This window comes from Musca autumnalis, unplaced genomic scaffold (genome assembly GCF_047663935.1).
Source record: "Musca autumnalis isolate F117 unplaced genomic scaffold, ASM4766393v1 scaffold_5, whole genome shotgun sequence".
In the NCBI taxonomy this organism is placed as follows: domain Eukaryota; kingdom Metazoa; phylum Arthropoda; class Insecta; order Diptera; family Muscidae; genus Musca; species Musca autumnalis.
This window is the reverse complement of record NW_027412088.1, coordinates 168,411,872-168,429,800: the sequence shown is the minus strand read 5'-3', so window position 1 is coordinate 168,429,800 and position 17,929 is coordinate 168,411,872. Positions and strand designations below refer to the sequence as shown.

At 36.6% G+C, this 17,929-nt stretch overlaps 1 protein-coding gene across 2 annotated transcripts; it reads right to left on the bottom strand.

Moving 5' to 3' along the window:
* Nucleotides 1–2,416: 2,416 nt before the first annotated feature.
* Rpn13 (regulatory particle non-ATPase 13) lies at nt 2,417–4,261 on the bottom strand. Of its 2 annotated transcripts, XM_073990527.1 has the most exons (5): nt 4,153–4,260; nt 3,875–4,090; nt 3,483–3,814; nt 3,226–3,410; nt 2,417–3,153 (listed from the first exon to the last, which is right to left on the bottom strand). In XM_073990527.1, the coding sequence occupies exons 2-5, from the start codon at nt 4,058–4,060 to the stop codon at nt 2,720–2,722; spliced, it is 1,137 nt and encodes a 378-aa protein (XP_073846628.1). In that variant the 5' UTR covers nt 4,061–4,090; nt 4,153–4,260; the 3' UTR covers nt 2,417–2,719. The 2 variants fall into 2 exon arrangements, with proteins under 2 accessions (XP_073846628.1, XP_073846627.1); XM_073990526.1 differs by having other exon boundaries at nt 2,417–3,410; nt 4,153–4,261.
* Between the last annotated feature and the right edge of the window lie 13,668 nt (nt 4,262–17,929).

The following is a 17,929-nucleotide window of genomic DNA, read 5'->3' as shown; positions in this document are numbered from 1 at the left end:
TAGACGACTGGGAAGAGACTTTCAGCCCTATTCTGAACATTCCCATGGGAACTGTTTCCCATGGGAGCGAAATTTCCCATTCCCACGTTTTCCATATTCTCAACGACGTGGGAACATCAAATCATGGGAATTGAATTTTCGAAATTCGAAATTAGTTACACCAAATTATGATAGCATACTTTTAGGGGGCTGTAATTTTGTTTTGTAATACAAAATGCCTATTTGCATTGAATTCGCGGTTTTTGAATTAGATTAGCAAAAGCACAACTTACTTAATTCAACAACCGTGCATTGATTTATGGATTTTTTAAGTGAATGGAGTCAACGATGTGTGATGTTGTTCTAATAAGCACATTTTCTTCAGATTGTGCGAATTGGTGTAAGCATTTTTTAATTAGTAGGCAAACATAATTTTTATGTAAAAAGTAATAGGAACTTTTTAAGTTTGTAACGAATTTAAAAATTGTATGTTGATACCGAGTAATTTTAGTTAGGGGTTTAACGAGTATATCGCTAGTTTTACTTATTCCTAATGATCGCTAGAACTCGTATTTAGCATATTTTTAAAAAAAATTCAAAAAGATAAGTTCGGATATTTTTCTCGATTATTACATATTTTTGCTTGTTATTACATATCGTCACCATAAAAATCCGAAGACGTATCTCAAAAAAAAAAAAATAAATAATAATAATAATAATAAAATACGTTTGTGATTGAATCTAAAACTAAAACACATGCCCTTGCAAAATTTCAAGCTTCTACGTTCAAAAATAACGATCCTATTCAAGAAACTATGGGAAATTCCTTTATAGGTTTTTTGTGGGGTTTTTCAGACATAAACCACTATAACTTAGCCATTTGTTAACCGTTTTAAAACAACAATAGCTTATTCAAAAGACATTATTCACCCCTTTAAAAGGAAGACGGATCAAAAGAAATCCGTTGTGAAAAAAATAAGATATGCCCGTTTAAATTTGAAAATGTAAGAAACCCAGATTTTCACTACTTTTACCGTTATAAAAAAATAAAACGAAGTGACCCAAACGAAATAAAGGCATTGTCGTTGTCCATGGATCCCAACACGATATAATTTTGCATCAGAACACTTGAATATTTTTCGAGTCAAATTTTGTAGCACAATGTCATTTATCGACATTTTCCGAAAAGTTTGCACATTCTTAAGGCCAAAACTGCCTGAAGGAGCGTTCCAATGCTTCTGCGATGTATTAGAGAGTTTTCAGTTAATGTCTTGGCTACAATGTTTGTCTTTGTGTTGGATCGGAAATCCAAATGGTTTGGCTGTTATATGCCAAAATATCCAAAAAACGTCAATAAAAAACTTAAAGTCAAAATCGGGAGGCTCGATTTTCGTGGTAGATATATGGTCCAGTGGACTTTTTTGCTCAGTTCAATCCCAGGAATCAGAAACGCGAAGGGCTCATTAAGGTTTTTTTGCTTCCACACAAATCGCCCCACCCTATTGTATATATTATGGTTATTTTCCAATATATTTTAATAATTATTGCCAAAAATTCTTTTGAAATTGATTTGTTTTTACTTGTTGTTCTGCGTTAATAGAATCAACCATGACTCTTTTTCTCGTATTTCAATACATATGGTCTGTTCCAGAACTGCAAAAATCTACTAATTTTTACTACTTTTTTTGTTTTGTTCGATAACATAAAGGAAAATTTTTTATCGGTGCAAAACATGTTAGATTCTTGCAGGTTTTTGTATCATATAAGAATATGCAAAATCCGAAGTCTACTAATGACATATTTTACAGTACATTTTGTATGCTTTTATTAAGCAAACACTTGGCGATTATAAATATTTGCAATAATTTTGTCGTGTAGATGTCTTAAAATATGAAATTTCATAAAAATATGAAATTTCTTGAATTTTTTTTTCAAACTCCCACACTGTTTGCTGGGGAGATTTTTCCCACAAAAAGACACAAAATTCTCCCACAATTCAAGATAGAGAATGTATACTTTTTTCCCATGGGAACAAATTCCCAATTCGAACTTCATTCAGAATGAGGGGAGATGGGAAATGGGAAAAAACTCCCACAAAATTTTGTTCAGAATACGAAAATGTGGGAATGGGAAAAAATTCCCAACTCCCATGCGTTCAGAATAGGGCTGTTTATAAACGACTGGAAAACCGTCTTAAAAGACGACTAGAAAGGGAGTCTTTTTTGACGACTGGAAAGAATCTTTATAGACGGTTGGAAAAAAGAGTCTTTATAAATTAGTAAAAAGGAGTCTTTAAAGACGACTCTAAAAGAATATTTATAAACGAGTGTAAATCTTTAGGCTGTAATTATAGGCGACTTGAAAGGAGTCTTTACAGACGACAAGAACCGAGTCTTCCTAGCGACTAGAAGAGAATATAAACAAAAACAAATCTTAGTTTTGTTTATATATGAACATATGTATGTTTGTGTATTTTTTCAAAAGACAAAATGATTAATAGAATCGTATGTAATGCTGTGGTTATATATCATAAATTTTATGTGTAGTTATGTGTGTGATTTGTTTTTTTTTTCATTCTCAGTCTTTATAGAAAGAGATATAGATTAACAAGTTTTATCTTCAAGCAAAACGTACTAAGGAAAATGTTTTCCCGACAAAAAAAAAATAATAAAAAGAAGTTGGAAACTTAAGAGCCATATGAAAAATACAAAAGCAAGCGCAATAACTCATTAAAGGAAAACTATTCCTTTTTCTCGGTAGCTTGATCGGTTTCATCTTTCTTTACTTCTGTTGCTGCATCTTTACCCTTTGAGCTAGTGGGTGATGACATGGTGGCTCCAGCGGGTAGGGCTTTTTCCAATGCTTTTACAAAGTCTTCCAAGTTGCCAGAATATGCTGCTGCCACTGCTTCTGGGGTTAATTCAAATTGTGATACCACAGGACCCAATTGAGCCGATTGCAAAGCGTTTGAAAACAATGACAATGCTTGTTGGAATTGTGGTGATGCAATTGTATCCTTAATTTGTTGTTTCTTGTTTTCATCAGCATCTTCAGTTTCGGGCAGGTGTACAGATAAGGTGTTGACACGTTCGGGATCCGATATTAATTCATTGATGGCCTCTGAACCAGCCAAAGCCGAGGTAAGATCAATGTTAAGGGAACGACCAGCGCCAGCTTCGGGTGAAAGATTTGATAAGAAGGATTGGAATGCATTGGTGGGTGTTACAGAATTTGAAGATTTCTTACCACCGGTAGCAGAGGCACCACTCTCCGAGGTACTGCCAGTTCCAGAGCTGCTGCTCTTGCTGCCTTTAGCTTTGGGGGCCGATGGGGTACGGGGAGCCGAAGAGTTTTCTGGTGTCACCAAACCAGCTGCACTGGAGCTACTGTTGCGATTGGATGATGGTGTACGAGTACTGTCCGAAGAACGACTGGAAAACAAAAATGGCATTTAGATTATTTGATAAAACAAAGAATATGTAGAATTTGTAACAAATACCCACTTCATGGATCCCAAAAGAGAACTGAGACCTCCCATTTGTCCGACACCACCAAATAATTGCATCAATTGTTGTTGCGACATATTGTTCAGCATATACTGCAAATCACCGCCATCTTGGCCACCACCTCGTGAAGAAGCTGAAGGAGGATTGTTCATCAATTCATTGACACGGCGACAATGTTCCTCATCCTTATCAGTTTTGGGTTCTTGCATCCAAAAGAACATCCGACGAGAGCTTGATTTGAATTTCAAGACATAAACACGTCCAGTCTTACACTGTTCCACACGCTTGAATTCAAAATCATCAGGGAAGACAATCAAGTCATCCTCAACCTATAAACAAGAATTAAATTAATTTATTAGTCTTAAAGAGGATATTTAAATAGTATTTACTTTTCCAGTGGTACGATCCTTCCAGCAGAAATGCATTAAACCATCCTCACTTTGCGTCAAATACACCAAACCTTTGCGTGTATCGGGATGTACCATTTTGCCTATTAAATTCATTCTTCCGGCACGAAACTCGACCAGATTGGAACCATTCGAAGATCCACTTCCAAGACTTTGACGACCAAACATTGTTGCAATTTATGCTCTTTCTATGCTAGACTATTTTGAAAATTGTTCAATATTTATTGAGTGGTATTAATTTAAATGAAAATGCTTTATACCTTGAAATCTGTGAAAATTCCACTTCGCTTCTTTGCAAATTGAATGACGAGCAAAAATTGTCTGTCATCAAACCAATTGAGTAATCGAGTACTTGACTAGAAAAATGAAAAATGGTTATCCTAAAGTGAGAGGTGGAATCTCTAGTAAAAACGTATGACCATTGGCAAATATTATTCAGCTTTATAATTGGGAATATTTTTAAAATATCTCATCCAACGTTTCAGTAATGTTGGACGTTATTTCTGATTAAAAATGAAAAATCAAGGGCAACATACATCGAATTTTTGTTTATTCTTTTATCACAAATTACGAGCAACTTTACAGAAACGTTGGATGTGGTTACGGCTTTAAGGCGACCTGGGGCTCAATTCTATTTCTATGAAAATTGGAAATGAAAACTTTTATATAGGAAATACATAAATGTCAAATGAAAAATTTTATAAGGCAAATATTTTTCATTTAAAATTTTCATAGAACAAGAATCCAACCCCTGTAGTGCGATTCTCTAATTAATTTTTTGAATTACCGACAAATATCGGTAAAATTATAACGCGAAATTATGAATGAAAAGTTCAAATAAAAGTTGACAGCATTGTTGCTCTCAGTAGAACTTTACGACTACTTTCTTTTCGTCGCTAACTTACCGAAAATATCGTTAATTACAGAATTTATAAGCATTTTAGTTTTACCGATATTTGTCGGTAACTCAAAAAATGAATTAGAGAATCGCACTACCGGGGTAATGGCCTGGGTACATAAGCTCCCTCGCCTGGTTGCCTTGCTTTCCTGCTTCATTTCTGACATAATAAAAATAAAAGAATAAAGAAGTAACGTTCCTTCAATCCACATTCCAGGGGCTGGATTCTTGTTCTATGAAAATTTGAAATGAAAAATATTTCCTTCATAATTTTTTTCATTTGACGGTTTTCTCCTTTATAAAAGTTTTCATTTCACATTTTCATAGAAACAGAATTGATAAATTTTCCCCCAAAACACGGATTTTAGTTAAAGTTTTCAAAAATTGTTAATTTCCCCACAAACAATATGTTTTTCGATAACATAATACCCCGGTTACACTATTGAAGGTTAACCCACTGGGGTTAATAGATCCAGTGGGTTAATCTTTGCTGGTTACACTTAGCTTTTCGAGGGTATAAACTGTCAGCTGATGTTTGTTTACGTATACATACAAAATAACTAATAAAGTCGTGTTTTACACTTTTACAATTTCTCGTGTGAGATACGTCCCCTCTTTGCTCATATTGGTATATTTTACACACAGGAATACATTTTTGTATCATGGTATCAAGCGTACTTTTTGTTAAAAAAGTGTCTAATGTAAAAAAATAAATAATTTTATGATTTTCAAATAACTTTAGATTTATTAACTCCATAAAATCTCATGCGACCAATCGTAAACGTGTAAAACACGACTAACTCTGTTGCAAAAACAGTTGCAACTTTTGGTACTTTTTGAGTAGAGTTGGATTTTTGCGCACAAATACCGAATACAACACTGTATTTTTGGTGGATTCGTGCCGGATTTAAAATAAACCCAGTCGTGAGAGGATTTAATTTTTGTATGGCAAATCTGGTCAGATTTGACCAGATTAAGCAATAAATCCTCATGAAGTGGGTTAACCCGGCAAAAAGCTGTAGTGTAACCGTGCTATAAAGGAAACAATGTTATCGTTGTAAAAAATAGTAACTTCTTGCAGGTTCTGGAACAGAGCAAATATTTGTTATTTTCAATAATTGTTTTTTTATTACTTCGAAAATAATCAAAATTCATCGGATTGAAGGGGTTTCAATTCCAAAATCAAAATAGTTTTGATTTCTAACCTGCAAAAAATATTCAAAAAAAAAAAAATTGACAAATGCTTTAAAATTTACTAATACTATTACAAATGCTGTCCTGCATGCCCACAGTCCCAGCAAAAAAGTCCTCCCAAAATCATGGGTTTTGTAAGGAATTTTTGGCAGCCGTAACTACTCGCAAACCCCCTTTCTTCCCCATTATTTTTACAAAGGCATGTCGCACTCAGTTTGTAGTTATTTTATGACCACTAGAATAACTAGTTATTCTGTGGCCACTAGAAGTTGAAAAAATTATATTTTTAGAACAGTTGATGTAGAGATTTTTTTTATTTCATCACACTTCTTACTTTTTTTTACGACATGAAGACCGTACGTTTTAATGATAGGTAACTCTTTTTGCCTTAAAATATGCCTGTTCGGCATGGTAGAACAAATACAAGGTAAAGTTAATACTACAACAAATACAACTCGAACAACAACCACAAAGGAATTTGTTTTTGTTTGTAAACCTTAGTGTCAACGTAAATGTAAACAAAACAAGGAAATGTCTATAAATTATTGGAATTTAAAAAACTAATATTTTTTCACATTTGATTGAATATTTTGGAAAACATGAATGAAAACTCGTTAAATTTTCAATTTGAATGTTTCCATATCATTCCACTAAATGCATAATTTCTCGCAGAAAGTAGAATACTTGCAAAAATGTTTCGGGTCGCTGGTAATTCATTGAAAAAAGAGAAGATGTTTCAATCATTTGCTTTTGAAAACAAAAAAGCACATGTTTATTAGGGCTTTATTCTTTTCAAGTTTAACAAAATACCACACATATTAACATATATTGTACCGCCTCTATAAGCGATGTTTTAGTGTGCGGCATGTCGTTCGGACCTGGAGGAGGTTACATGTCAATGATATGAAGCCGTCTTTATGGGAAATAGTTTTTTTTTCTGATGAATAAATTTGTTCTTCAAAAATATATATCCCTAATATACATCGAACATAGAAATAAATACATAAAATGTCGAATGGAATTTGACACTAACACTACAACCCAGTTCAGTCAGCTGGGTATTGCTGCTACCTTTTCTTGTTCTACCATGCCTGTTCGGTAACTTCCCAAGTAAAAAGTACTTGTAATTTCTTGCAAGTACTTGCAACTACAACAACTCAACAACAACCACATAGAAATTTTATTAATTTTCTCGTTTAGAGTTAAGCTTGATGATCGGAAATTATTTGCAAGTGAAAAAGGAAAGCCAAGGACTCGAACCCACATAGTCACCAAATTACGTTATTTCATTGGTGGTAAAGCAAATCTTCGGACTTATCGACTATGTAATGGCTTCTCTGTTCTAGAACTTATCGTTTTTCAAATGCAAATGTGTTTTGTACATTTACGCGGATACTTGGCCACAGAAATGTATTTTCTTCACGACAAACGCTTTTTTTGCGCTGCCTTTGAAGTTATGAGTTTTGGCTTTGAACGCTAACACGCCGTGACAACATTTTTTGATATGTTTTTAAGGACGTGGTTTCAAATCCCAGCCGTGCTCAGTCTGTTTTTTATTTTTTGAAATTTTGCCTGTAAGGGCGAAGATCATTTTTAATGATTTTTTATTAATTTTCTCGTTTGTTTTTGTTTGTAGACGTTAGTGTCAACATATATTTACATATGTATGTAAACAAAATAAGGAAATGCCTATAAATTATTGGAATTTAAAAAACTAATATTTTTTCACATTTGATTGAATATTTTGGAAAACATGAATGAAAACTCGTTAGATTTTCAATTTGAATGTTTCCACATCATTCCACTAAATGCATTATTTCTCGCAGAAAGTATAATTCTTGGAAATAAGTTTGGAGTCGCTGGCAATTCATTTAAAAAGGAGAAGCTGTTTCAACCTCTTGTTTTTGAAATCAAAAAACACATGTTTATTAGGGCTTTACTTTTTCAAACTTATCAAAATACCACACCATATTAACAAATGTTCTACCGCCTCTATAAGCGGTGTTTAGGTGTGCGGCACGTCGTTCTGACTTGGAGGAGGTTACATGCCATTTATGTGAAGAAGTCTTTATGGGAAATATTTTTTTTTTCTGATGAATATATTTTTCTTCAAAACATATACTTACTTACTTAGCTGGCCCATTACAGAACATTTGTTCTATAGGCCGAACTAAGAAGAGATCTCCATTCCTCTCTATTTGTTGCTTTGCACTCTGGAATACCGCGCCTTTTCATCTCATCATCCACTTGCTTGCGCCATGTATTCCTTGGCCTGCCAATTCTGCGTGCACCGCCATGTGGCATGTATTCATACGCCTTTTTAGCGGGTTCATCATCGCTCATTCTTATGATATGGCCTAGCCATCGCAATCGCTGCATCTCGATACGTTTAACAATATTGATGTCGTTGTATAGCAGATACAGCTCGTGGTTCATGCGACGTCGATATTCACCGTCAACGCAGATTGGTCCGTAGATCTTTCGAAGAATTTTTCTCTCAAACACACCAAGCACTGCCATGTCTGCTTGCGCAAGTACCCAGGCTTCGGAGCCATACATCAGCACGGGTAGTATCAGTGTTTTGTAGAGCGTTATTTTTGTTTGACGAGATGTGGCTTTGTTTTTAAACTGCTTACTTAATCCAAAGTAGCATCTGTTGGCCAATACAATTCTTCTTTTTATTTCACAACTGATGTCGTTTGTTGTGTTGACGGAGATGCCGAGGTAGACGAAGTCTTTTACTACCTCAATATTATAGGAACCAACTTCCACAGTCGGTCCGAGCTCAATGGACGCATTGCGCGTCGACACCATCAACTTGGTCTTCTCACCGTTTACCGCCAGACCCACTTTAGCAGATTCTCCTTCGACCTTTATAAAGGTATCAGTTACTTCTTTTACTGATCGACCCATGATGTCTATATCATCAGCATAAGTAAGTAACATGTGGCTATTGGTGTAGATTGTGCCACTTCTTTTGACGTTTGCCTCTCGTATAACCTTTTCTAGCAGGATGTTGAAGAGGTCACACGAAAGGCTGTCTCCTTGTCTGAAACCTCTTTTGGTACCAAACTCTTCGGAGAGGTTCTTTCCTATTTTAACTGAGGACCTCGTGTCAGTTAAAGTCATTTTACAAAGCCGGATGAGCTTTGCGGGAATACCAAATTCAGACATGGCTTGGAATACCTTTGAGCGCAGCGGGCTGTCAAAGGCTGCTTTATAATCGACAAAAAGGTGGTAGGTGTCGATCTGCATCTCTTGGGTCTTCTCCAGGATTTGCCGCAGGGTAAATATCTGGTCAATGGTGGACTTGCCAGGTCTAAAGCCGCATTGGTATGGTCCAATAATCTCGTTGACCAGTGGCTTTAGTCGTTCGCACAATATCCCTGACACGATCTTGTAGGCAATAGGGAGTAGACTTATGCCCCTATAGTTAGAGCATACAGTCTTATCTCCCTTCTTGTGGACGGGGCACAGGATACTCAGGTTCCAATCGTCGGGTACTCGTTCTTCCTGCCAGATGGTGCTAACTAGCTGATGAATACACCTTATCAGCGTGTCGCCTCCGGTTTTGAACAGCTCGGCTGGTAAGCCATCGGCTCCTGCTGCCTTATTATTCTTCAGCCGATTTATTGCTGTCTTTACCTCATCTTGGCTGGGCGGTATACATTCAATACCATCTTCTGGGATTGGGACTGTGGTATCTTCGTCGTCTTCGCTGCTATTGGATACCAACAGATTTGAAAAATGTTCTTTCCATATCCTGAGTACACTATCTGTATCAGTTACCAAATTACCTTGCTGGTCTCTACAGGAGGATGTGCCTGTACCAAAGCCATCAGTTTGATGCTTGACTCTTTGGTAGAATTTTCGGACTTCATTCTGGCTCCTGTACATCTCGATTTTTTCACACTCCCGCTTTTCCATCTCTCTCTTTTTCCTGCGGAAAAGACGTTTCTCCTCTCTCCTTTTCTCCTTGTATCTCTCTCGTGCGCTACGCGTTGCTACGGATTGTAAAGTAGCCTTATATGCCGCATTTTTCTCTTCGGTGGCAGCACGACACTCCTCATCATACCATGGATTCCTTGGTGGAGGTCTCTGGTATCCAAGTATGGATTTTGCGGCTGTTTGCATGGAGTGGGCAATGCTTTGCCATTGCGCTGATATGTTATCGGGATGAGGAGGGCTTTGATTAAGCAATTGGGCTAGTTGAGTGGAATATGCTGTGGCTATCTGTTGTGATTGCAGCTTACCGATGTCTAACTTTCGTGTTGTGTCTGTTCGTACTTTGTTTGCTACGTTTAAGCGGGTGCGTACCTTTGCTGCAACAAGGTAGTGGTCCGAATCAATGTTTGCGCCTCGGAACGATCGTACATCCAACACGCTCGATGAATGTCTTCCATCTATCACAACATGATCAATTTGGTTTCTTGTTTTCTGATCTGGAGACAGCCAGGTGCCCTTATGAATATCGAGATGAAAAATATATGTCCCTAATATACATCGATCATAGAAATAAATATAAAAAATGTCGTATGGAATTTGACACTAACATTACAGCCCAGTCCAGTCAGCTGGGTATTGCTGTTACCTTTTCTTGTTCTACTATGCATCCAGACATAGACCTCTCTACTCTTTTCGTCCTTCACAAAATTTCAAAATTTTTCTCAAAAGTTCAGTTTCAGAACATTTCTCCGACCGCTTTTACATTTTTTGTAACAGGTTGTCCTCACGGCCAATACATTACTTTTCGGGGAAGTGTTCATACCCAAGGCACATTTATAGAAGGTACTTCTACCTTCAATCAGCTGTATTTTTACTTTTTTTTGTAAATTTTGTTTTCAAAATGTAATAGGGTCTACTCATGAAATTTGAAACTTCGAAATTTGCTACCATAAAATACTTATTTTCATCCTAAATGTTTAATAAAAATGACCTACGACTGTTCTGAATGCTTTATGTTACAAATTTGTTATATTTTAGAGAATTTTCAAAATGTATTTATCTTTTTCCTGGGAAATTTTTTAGAACGACCCTATTATTCAATATTTTCTTTGACATTACATTTTCAATAACAATAATGTTGTTTTTGTAAATTTGTTAGTTGTTGTAATGCATGCATCTACCTTATATAAATGGGCCCTGATACTTCCTGAGATACATGGTACAAATACACAGGTAGCCGCATCGGCAATTGTTGGCAACATGAGATGTCAAAATTTGACATCAATTCAATGCAATTGACACATTTGGTCTGTTCCTGTACTGCAAGAATCTACTAATTTTTACTATTTTTTCCGATAACATAAAGGAAAACATGTTATCGTAGTAAAAAATAGTAGCTTCTTGCAGGTTCTGGAACAGAGCAATTATGTTACCATCAGCTGGCATGATAATGCTACCTGTATTATTGTACCATACTGAGATAATAGGTCTGTACGATAACTCAAAAGTTTGTGCAAATTTGTAAAAAAATTTTTACAAAATGCTGTTCGATAACAAACTTTTTCAGTAAAAAAGAAATGAGAAGTACTTGCAAGTAGTTGCAAGAACTTGCAAATACTTTTTACTTGCGAAGTTATCGAACAGGCCTAATACCATGGCACAATTTCACAGGTAGTGGTATCACACCAGCTGTTCGAATATGAAAAGTCAAATCCCTTTATAATAAAATTATTTTTGTTGTATATTCCCCAACAACATAAAGAAAGTTTTGACATAACATATTCAAAAATTTACGATGCCACTACCTGGGTAATTGTGTCATGGATAATACCCTAAAGGCCTGGGTACATAAGCTGCCTCGCCTGCTTACCTTGCTTGCTTCTGATAAAAGAATAAAAAAGAAAAGGGCAACCCAGTTCGAAATTTGCTCGGCCTTCTTTATTCTTTTATTTTTATTATGTCAGATATGAAGCAGGAAAGCAAGCAACCAGGCGAGGCAGCTTATGTACCCAGGCCTTAACGTCCTAGGCACATAAAAAGCATGGCATTCTTGCTGAAGTCATATCTGATAAAAGACTAAAGGACAAGTTCGACCTAATAAAAAGATTTCGGAATCACATTTGAATTAGGTGGAACTTGGTCTTTAGTCATTTACCAGATATGACTTAAGTAGCATGGCATTCTTGCTAAAGTCATATCTGGTAAATGACTAAAGACCAAGTTCGACTTAATAAAAAGATTTCAGAATCACATTTAAATTAGGTCGAACTTGGTCTTTAGTCATTTACCAGATATGACTTAAGCGTTCGGCACATACGGTGCGTTGAGCGTTGCGCTACAACAACCACATGAAAAAGTGTAAGTGAAGCCAAGTTTTTTGAAAAACAACAAGGCTGGCGCATTAAAGTTAAACATAATTTAACTTTTTTGGGACAATGCGTGTCCCAACGTGTCGCTAAACGGACCTTATGTGCCGAGGGCTTTAAGCAAGAATACCGTATTTCTTATGTGTCGAGGCCTTAAAGGCCTGGGTACATAAGGTGCCTTGCCTGGTTGCCTTGCTTTCCTACTTCATTTCTGACATAATAAAAATAAAAGAATAAAGAAGGCCGAGAAAATTTCGGACTGGGTTGCCCTTTTTTTTATTCTTTTATCAGAAGCAAGCAAGGTAAGCAGGCGAGCCATCTTATGTACTCAGCCCTTAAAACCCTATCCGGCACCAATTAAAATAACTGATGAGCACGATAACTAATTGGCCGAAACATTCGGTCCACTCCCTCTGGTACCTCCCACATACATTTTTACAAAAGTATAGTTTAAGAACATGGCTCAAAACGCTTTTGATTTTTTGCCAAAGGTTGTCCTGGCGGCAGCTTTTACGACGGTGCAATTTTTTGTGGGCAAGCCCACACTTATTTCGATAATGGCTAAATTGTCGAAAAAACCCCTGCCAAAGCCAACTGAAATTACTATCCGATAGCAATAGCTCTAAAAAATCCTATGGTGGAACATTGGAATTTGTTTTCTAGGGGAAGCCAATTGTTCCAGAGATATGATTCCGTTCGTCCACTACTTTTGTGCTATGCGAGTCCAAAATGTAGTTTGCCCTTGCGAATCTTTAGATATTCCTGTCTCTTTGCTGTCTATTGACAATCTGCTGACAAGACTGGAGATATTGGGATTCTGCCTCCCGAGTATTGTCAGTATGCGTGCAGGATCCACATGGGAGGCGGCACCCATGCAGACCGAATTCTTCTGCTGTAGATCTACATCACACTAAAGGCCTTGGTACATAAGCTGCTTTGCCTGGTTGCCTTGCTTTCCTGCTTCAATTTCGACATAATAAAAATAAAAGTATAAAGAAGGCCGAGCAAATTTCAAACTGGGTTGCACTTTTCTTTTTTATTCTTTTATCAGAAGCAAGCAAGGCAACCAGGCGAGGCAGCTTATGTACGTAGACCTTAAAGGCCTGCGTACATAAGCTGCCTTGCCTACTAACCTCGCTTACTTCTGATAAAAGAATAAAAAAGAAAAGGGCAACCCAGTTCGAAATTTCCTCGGCCTTCTTTATTCTTTTATTTTTATTATGTCAAAAATGAAGCAGGAAAGCAAGGCAATCAGGCAGAGCAGCTTATGTACGCAGGCCTTAACAAATTCCTAGTTGGCTTCGTTCCCAGAGTTCGTGCAAGTAAAAATTTGCAACGATTCCTTTGTCCCGGTCCACACTAGCGAGAATTGATTTAAAAAATTTCATGAAATTAGGCGTTCTTAGGTCCCCACTACAGCAATTTCATGATTTTACCCTACTATGGAACTCGATCTAGAAACGCCTAATTTCATGAAACTTTTTAATGAAATTCACGCTAGTGTGGACCGGGACTTATTTTCACAACAGATGACCTTAACTCCTCTGTAGAGGGCACCAAATTGCGTGTATTTCGCCTCAGACCACAATGTCATGTAGACAATCTTCGATAAGCAGCCATCGATTATCACTGATCTTCCCATCTTCCCCGAAGTTCCTCTTGTACTAATTTCCTTGCGACTCAGTTTAGCTCATGAGGCTTTCTTGGGAGTGGTATCTTTCCTCCTCTCCATCTCTTGGTAACAGGCAGAGGAGGTTGAAGGTCTAGGTTCCCGACTTGGGTTAGGTCTCTTATAGTACGTTTACATAAAACCGGATTTAACAAACCCACTGGGTTTCAAATGTCAACTTCCTTGCGTATACGTCAAATAAATCCTCATTAAGAAGGTTAACCCTGAAAAAGGCTATAATATAAACATGGCCTTAGCCTAGGGGTGCGGTTCCTTCGTTGATCTAACTATTTTTCACCATGGGTTGGTTTTGGTAGGAACCACACGCCCAGGTACAGAGGATGGTCCTGGGTCAGATTTTCCAGCTTTCTGTATTCCTAGTTTAAGCTTTTTTTTAGATGTATCCCCTTTTTCCTAACATTCTTCGAGGGGATTCCCTCTGTGCGTGGTGACAAATCCTACCTTTGAAGAAAGAAGTAAATTATTTGTGGGGCTTTGGGTCAAGTCAACGTCTTTCTTAGGTTGGCTTTGGAGGCTATGGAAGTCTACATTGACATTGAACTCAATTTTGCCTCTTCGGTAATCGAGATGAGAGAGTGCATAGTTGGGACAGGATTTCTCTTGGACAAGTGGGGGTGAGCACTTTCGAACTTGTTTACCACCTTGAGATTAATCCTGATTAGTTGGCAAACTCTCATATTCAAATGGATGTGCAGGGTTACAAGTTATTTGCATTGCTTAGCCTTGTCCGTCCCCAACTGAAGCTACCATCCGTCAACCGTAGGCTGCGTTTCTCTAGTTGAGGTTTTTTCAGAATGATTTACTATGGGCGTTGCGTTGTTGTCTTCGTTGGATTTTGGGATTTTTCCGGGTTTTTAATTGTTGAACCCATACGTCATAGATTAATGGCCCTCCAGTATCATGACAAGGACTTGACAACTTAGTCTATACTACGTTGAGACGTCCTGGTATCACCGAGGCTCCGTTCTAATAGAGTTGGTACCATAACTGCAAACATTGGATAGGCATGTGTTCGGCTGACACCCCGGCGTTGGAGATCTCTAATTTGTCACAATTCCCCCCACTCAACATTTCCAGAATATTGAGTAAAGGACATTGTGGATTTAATCCTACAAATTGCGCCTAGTTATCTGTCCCTGAGTAATCGGTAGGTAATTGGAATGAGGCCCCCATTTGAAATACCGCATTTCATAATCCAACATTCAAAGTAACGCTACAACTGCAATCACATTAATATATGATCGGGAAAAGCTTCTCTTGCGCCATTTGCACATATCCATTTGTACTATTTGCAAAGAGCGAGCCTGAATCGGTGAGAAGAAAAACAATAATAGTACGTTTATATAACCGGATTTAACAAACCCACTGGGTTTTAAATGTCAATTCCATTGGTTACATGTCAAATAAATCCTCACAAAGAAGGTTAACCCGGCAAAAAGTCTCTAATGTGTACGGAGTTTAACTTGTCAATAGCCAGCAATAACAAAGTCATGTTCATCCTCACACGATATGCTGTTATCTACTAGAGTTGTACAATCTAGTTCATTTGAAAGATCTAGTTCAATAGCTCAGCTCTTTTAACTGAACTAGTTCAGTAATCTAGTTCATAGTTCACTATCCAGTTCAATCATTCGGATCAGTAGTGGGATTCTGTAACTTTTTTTTCTACCGAACCGATATTGATAATTAACGAAAATTTTCGGTTGAATTACCGAAAGTGCTATTCTGTATTTCAATGTTATCGATACAAAAATTTTACCGACGAATATCGGTAGAATGACGGAATTTTAAAGAAGATGCAGGTCATTTCAAAATGGAATGAAAAAAAAATCACACTTTAAACGACATAATGCTTATTCAAAATTAACATAATTCAAAATTCTAATGAAATTATTTAAATCACAATTGTATATAAAATGATTATTTTTCAAATTACATGTAGAAAAATTCAAACTAAAAATTAAAAATCGTAGTTAAAACTATAAGGGTGCCACCGTGGTGCAATGTAATGCACTACCGCCTTGCACACAGAAGGTCGGTGGTTCGATTCCCCGGCCAGGCAACATCAAACATTTTTCAACGGTGGCAAAATACCCCTCAGTAATGGTGGCGACATTTCCTGAGTATTTCAGCCTTGTAAAACTTCTCTACAAGTGGTGTCTTTAGACGCGCCGTTCGGACTCGGCGATAAACAGTAGGTCCCATATCATTGAGCTTATATGAATCGGGGTGCACTCATTGATATGAGAGAAGTCTCCCTTGTCCCGTATGGGATGTTGTGGAACAATGTTGTTGTGTTAGTTAAAACTATAAATGTACGTTTACATATAACTATATTTAATTTATTTATTTTTTTTTATTTATTCCAGTGAATTTTTATTGTCAAATACATTGGGTATACGTACATATAAATTCACATAACCCGACAAGTTATAATGTAAACGTGGTGTAATATTCGACAAATTGGTTGAATTGTTTTTTGTTTTCAGAATTTTTATGATGTGGAGGGGTATTTTTAATAAGATCGAATATAGAGTGAAAAAGAATATGTATAATTGTAGCATTTAATATGTGTATTTTGAACAGGATTTTTTAAATTTTTTTATTGATCTGTTATTTCAGAATTACGTATTATCAGGGAATATGACGATCATGGTGATATTCTTTCTTTTATTGTTGATGCTAATCGAAGCCACCAATAAATTTTTATATGGGTAGAAACTGTTACGGAATATATCCTTAAACATATTTTGTTCGTACTGAAAATAGTTATTATTTTCTCAGAAATTGTTCGCGCAATTCTGGAGGTTTCCAAATGACCCCCAATTTCATCCATTATTTTATAAAATGTATCCATTTCCAATTCGTAAAGTGTCATACGCTTCCTATTAATTAGACTGAAAGTATCCACCATATGTCGCAGAATTTTCTTTTTTATGCGTAAAGAAACATATATCTCAGCTTACCTTTTTATTACCTTTTATTTTATTCCAAAATCATTTCTTAAAATATTGATTTTTATTGATTTTTTTGTTTAAAATATGAAAATTCTTTTATGTCGGTAGACTTAACGACTCCTTTTTTTTCATCGGTAACTCACCGATGATTTTCGATAATTACCGACATAAAAATCGGTAGAATTTGTATACAGAATAGCACTTACCGACAAATATCGCTAACTATCGACATTTGTCGTTAATTCCATCGGTAGAGAGTTACAGAATCCCACTACAGAATCGTTCACGGGCTCTTATCATTCGCTTGATACACCAAATAGGAACAAACATTAGAATAGTTAATTAAACTACAAAAATATTACATTTAGATAGTTTTATTCCATTCATAAAGAAAGATTGAGTTTAGAAAAAACCTCCTTCGGAAAAAATTGTAATTAGAATTTCATTTAAGTGGCTGGCAAAAAAAAAATCTTATAGCCCCGGCAAATACGGCGCGACGCACACGTCACGCGTTGAAACAACAACCACATGAAAATAGTGTAAGTGATGCCAAGTTTGTTCTTGAACTTTTCATGTGGTTGTTGTAACGCAACGCTCAACGGACCGTATGTGCCGCGGCCTTTGCGTTGTGCGTTAGTAGAAATTATAACTGCACAAAAGCTTTATGTATGTTTCTTGTTTTCCTTTTTTCTATCGATAATTGATTCGATATATCGGAAATTAAGCGCTCGATAAATCGGAAATTAAGCGCGTTACAACAACCACATGAAAAAAGTGTAAGTGAAGCCAAGTTTTTTGAAAAACAACAATATGGCTGACGCATTAACGTTAAACATAATTTAACTGTTTTGGCACAACGCGTGTCCCAACGTGCCACTAAACGGACCGTATGTGCCGAGGGCTTTACTTTCTTTCGGTCTGCGCTCTGTGAGCTATTGAACTATATTGTCTGATCTAGTTCATACGCTCTTTTTAATGAATCGTTCA

Coding starts and splice junctions, on each gene's coding strand:
- Rpn13 (XM_073990526.1), bottom strand. CDS start 4,060: ATGTTTGGTCGTCAAAGTCTTGGAAGTGGATCTTCGAATGGTTCCAAT. Junction 3,815..3,874: donor AGGATCGTACCACTGGAAAA/GTAAATACTATT, acceptor TCTTGTTTATAG/GTTGAGGATGACTTGATTGT. Junction 3,411..3,482: donor TCTCTTTTGGGATCCATGAA/GTGGGTATTTGT, acceptor TTTGTTTTCCAG/TCGTTCTTCGGACAGTACTC.